The 1,872-nt window shown below is 38.2% G+C and overlaps 1 protein-coding gene across 1 annotated transcript; it reads left to right on the top strand.

The window, feature by feature from the left end:
• The first annotated feature begins 568 nt into the window (after window positions 1-568).
• On the top strand, window positions 569-1,621 carry LOC110916166. Its single transcript, XM_022160916.2, has 3 exons — window positions 569-708; window positions 948-1,070; window positions 1,156-1,621. The coding sequence occupies exons 1-3, from the start codon at window positions 589-591 to the stop codon at window positions 1,219-1,221; spliced, it is 309 nt and encodes a 102-aa protein (XP_022016608.2). The 5' UTR covers window positions 569-588; the 3' UTR covers window positions 1,222-1,621.
• The last annotated feature ends 251 nt before the right edge of the window (window positions 1,622-1,872 follow it).

The following is a 1,872-nucleotide window of genomic DNA, read 5'->3' as shown; positions in this document are numbered from 1 at the left end:
TTGTCCTTTATCTTTATATCCAATTGCAGGCGCTGCCCTTTATCTTTAAAATTGACGAGTTTTGTACTTAATGTTTTAAAATCCTGCATGTTATGTCCTTTAGTGCTAACCCAGTTAGATTTTTCTGTTAAATCTGATCATGTGACTTACATGTGAGGGTATCTTTGTCATTTCATCTCTCTAAGGACTAAACATGTAAATAGATTAAATACCCAAACATTTAAAAAGATACTTTAAAACAAAAGATTTAAATAAATAAAAAAAGTTACCACTTACCACTTACCACCACCCCACCGTCACCACTTACCACCACCTGCTTCCACCACCTCCAACCCAGCCCGACCCACCCATCTCTCTCATGGCCGTAACCCACCAGCCTCTGGTTTCTTCTTTATGTCTTTCTCACACCATATTGAACACCAAATAACCCAATTTACAAAGTTAAAAAATAACCCAATTTACAATGTTCCTGATCTTATGGCTATTCCTAAACCGATGAGAGAGAGAGAGAGAGTAGGTTGCTTTTGTGTTGAATAACCAACCGCATCGGATCCGATCAGAATGGCCACCGAAACCAAACCTCCTAAGATGAAACCCGGCCGAGATGGCTCTACACCCAAAACTAAATTCGATTCATCTGTTATCAAAAACACCCAATCCATCGATTCCAAACATAAAATATCATCCACCATCAGATCTAAAAATGAGGTAGGTAAATTCCTTCTTCTTCTTTTGTGCTTAATTGTTTGTATTCAGATATGGATTGAGAAATTCTTTTTGGTGAATTGGATTGCAATTTTCAATCTGATGTTTCGATCGGCAGTAATTGTCGAATGGAAATCGTTAATTATCCAAACAGTTTTTCCATAATCATAGGATACACACACCCCCAATTTAGTTTCCTTTTCGGCATCTGTTAAAGGAGCTTGTTGGTTTTGATAATGAAGGCTAAAGGGAAGTCAATTATTGTGACTTCTTCCAAGACCAAATCAGTAACAACCGCGGTTAAAACAACAAGAGAAAAGAAAGTTTATTCCTTGCCTGGACAGAAGTTTGATCTTCCAGAAGAGGTAAGGTAGTCTTTGATTATAAGCCAGCTAGCCAGCCAATTCGGAATGTTATACAATTTACCTTTCTCTTTTTTATGAGTTGCAGCGAGAACCTCTGCGGATCTTCTACGAGTCCTTGTCCAGACAGATACCTTCTAGTGAAATGGCATAGTTTATCTTTCTGGTTATAATTACAAATCAACACAATCTCCCTAATCCAAAACCCACATCCACAAGCGTAACCCTCCCTTTTCAAAACCCTGGATTTCTTCGAGGACGAACCGACTTCCCTGCTCGATCACACGCATAAACGGTCTTCACCACGACGACCACCATCGCTTGTAGATCTAAAACCCCCAAATCTGTTTGCTTCAAGATCTGTCTTTTCATGTGAAAAGAATGGAGAAGTTAGGGTTCTGTTTGTGGACGAGGGATTAGGGCTTTTGGTGTGAGAATCGTCATCTTTTTAATGATTGTAATGTAATGGAAGCCGGTGGTGGCTCATGGCTGTGGAGGCGGTGGTGGCTGGTGGTTTAGTGTAAAATGAGATAGGTGGGCAGGGAGAGGATGATGGGTGAAAAGATAAATATGTAATATAAATATTATAAAAGAGTTTATTTTTGATTTCTTATTAAAATCATTTTAAGGATATAGGTAAAAAGACTAAATTGCCCTTGTGTTGTTTGATTTAACAGAAAAATCTAACTGGGTTAGGGACAAAGGACATAACATGCAGGATTTTTAAACATTAAGTACAAAACTCGTCAATTTTAAAGATAAAGGACAGCGCCTGCAATTGGGTATAAAGATAAAGGACAAAACT

Source organism: Helianthus annuus, chromosome 16 (genome assembly GCF_002127325.2).
Source record: "Helianthus annuus cultivar XRQ/B chromosome 16, HanXRQr2.0-SUNRISE, whole genome shotgun sequence".
NCBI lineage: Eukaryota > Viridiplantae > Streptophyta > Magnoliopsida > Asterales > Asteraceae > Helianthus > Helianthus annuus.
Note: the sequence above shows the minus strand (reverse complement) of the source record. Positions and strands in the feature narration are given on the sequence as shown.

Coding starts and splice junctions, on each gene's coding strand:
- LOC110916166 (XM_022160916.2), top strand. CDS start 589: ATGAAACCCGGCCGAGATGGCTCTACACCCAAAACTAAATTCGATTCA. Junction 709..947: donor CCATCAGATCTAAAAATGAG/GTAGGTAAATTC, acceptor TTGATAATGAAG/GCTAAAGGGAAGTCAATTAT. Junction 1,071..1,155: donor AGTTTGATCTTCCAGAAGAG/GTAAGGTAGTCT, acceptor TATGAGTTGCAG/CGAGAACCTCTGCGGATCTT.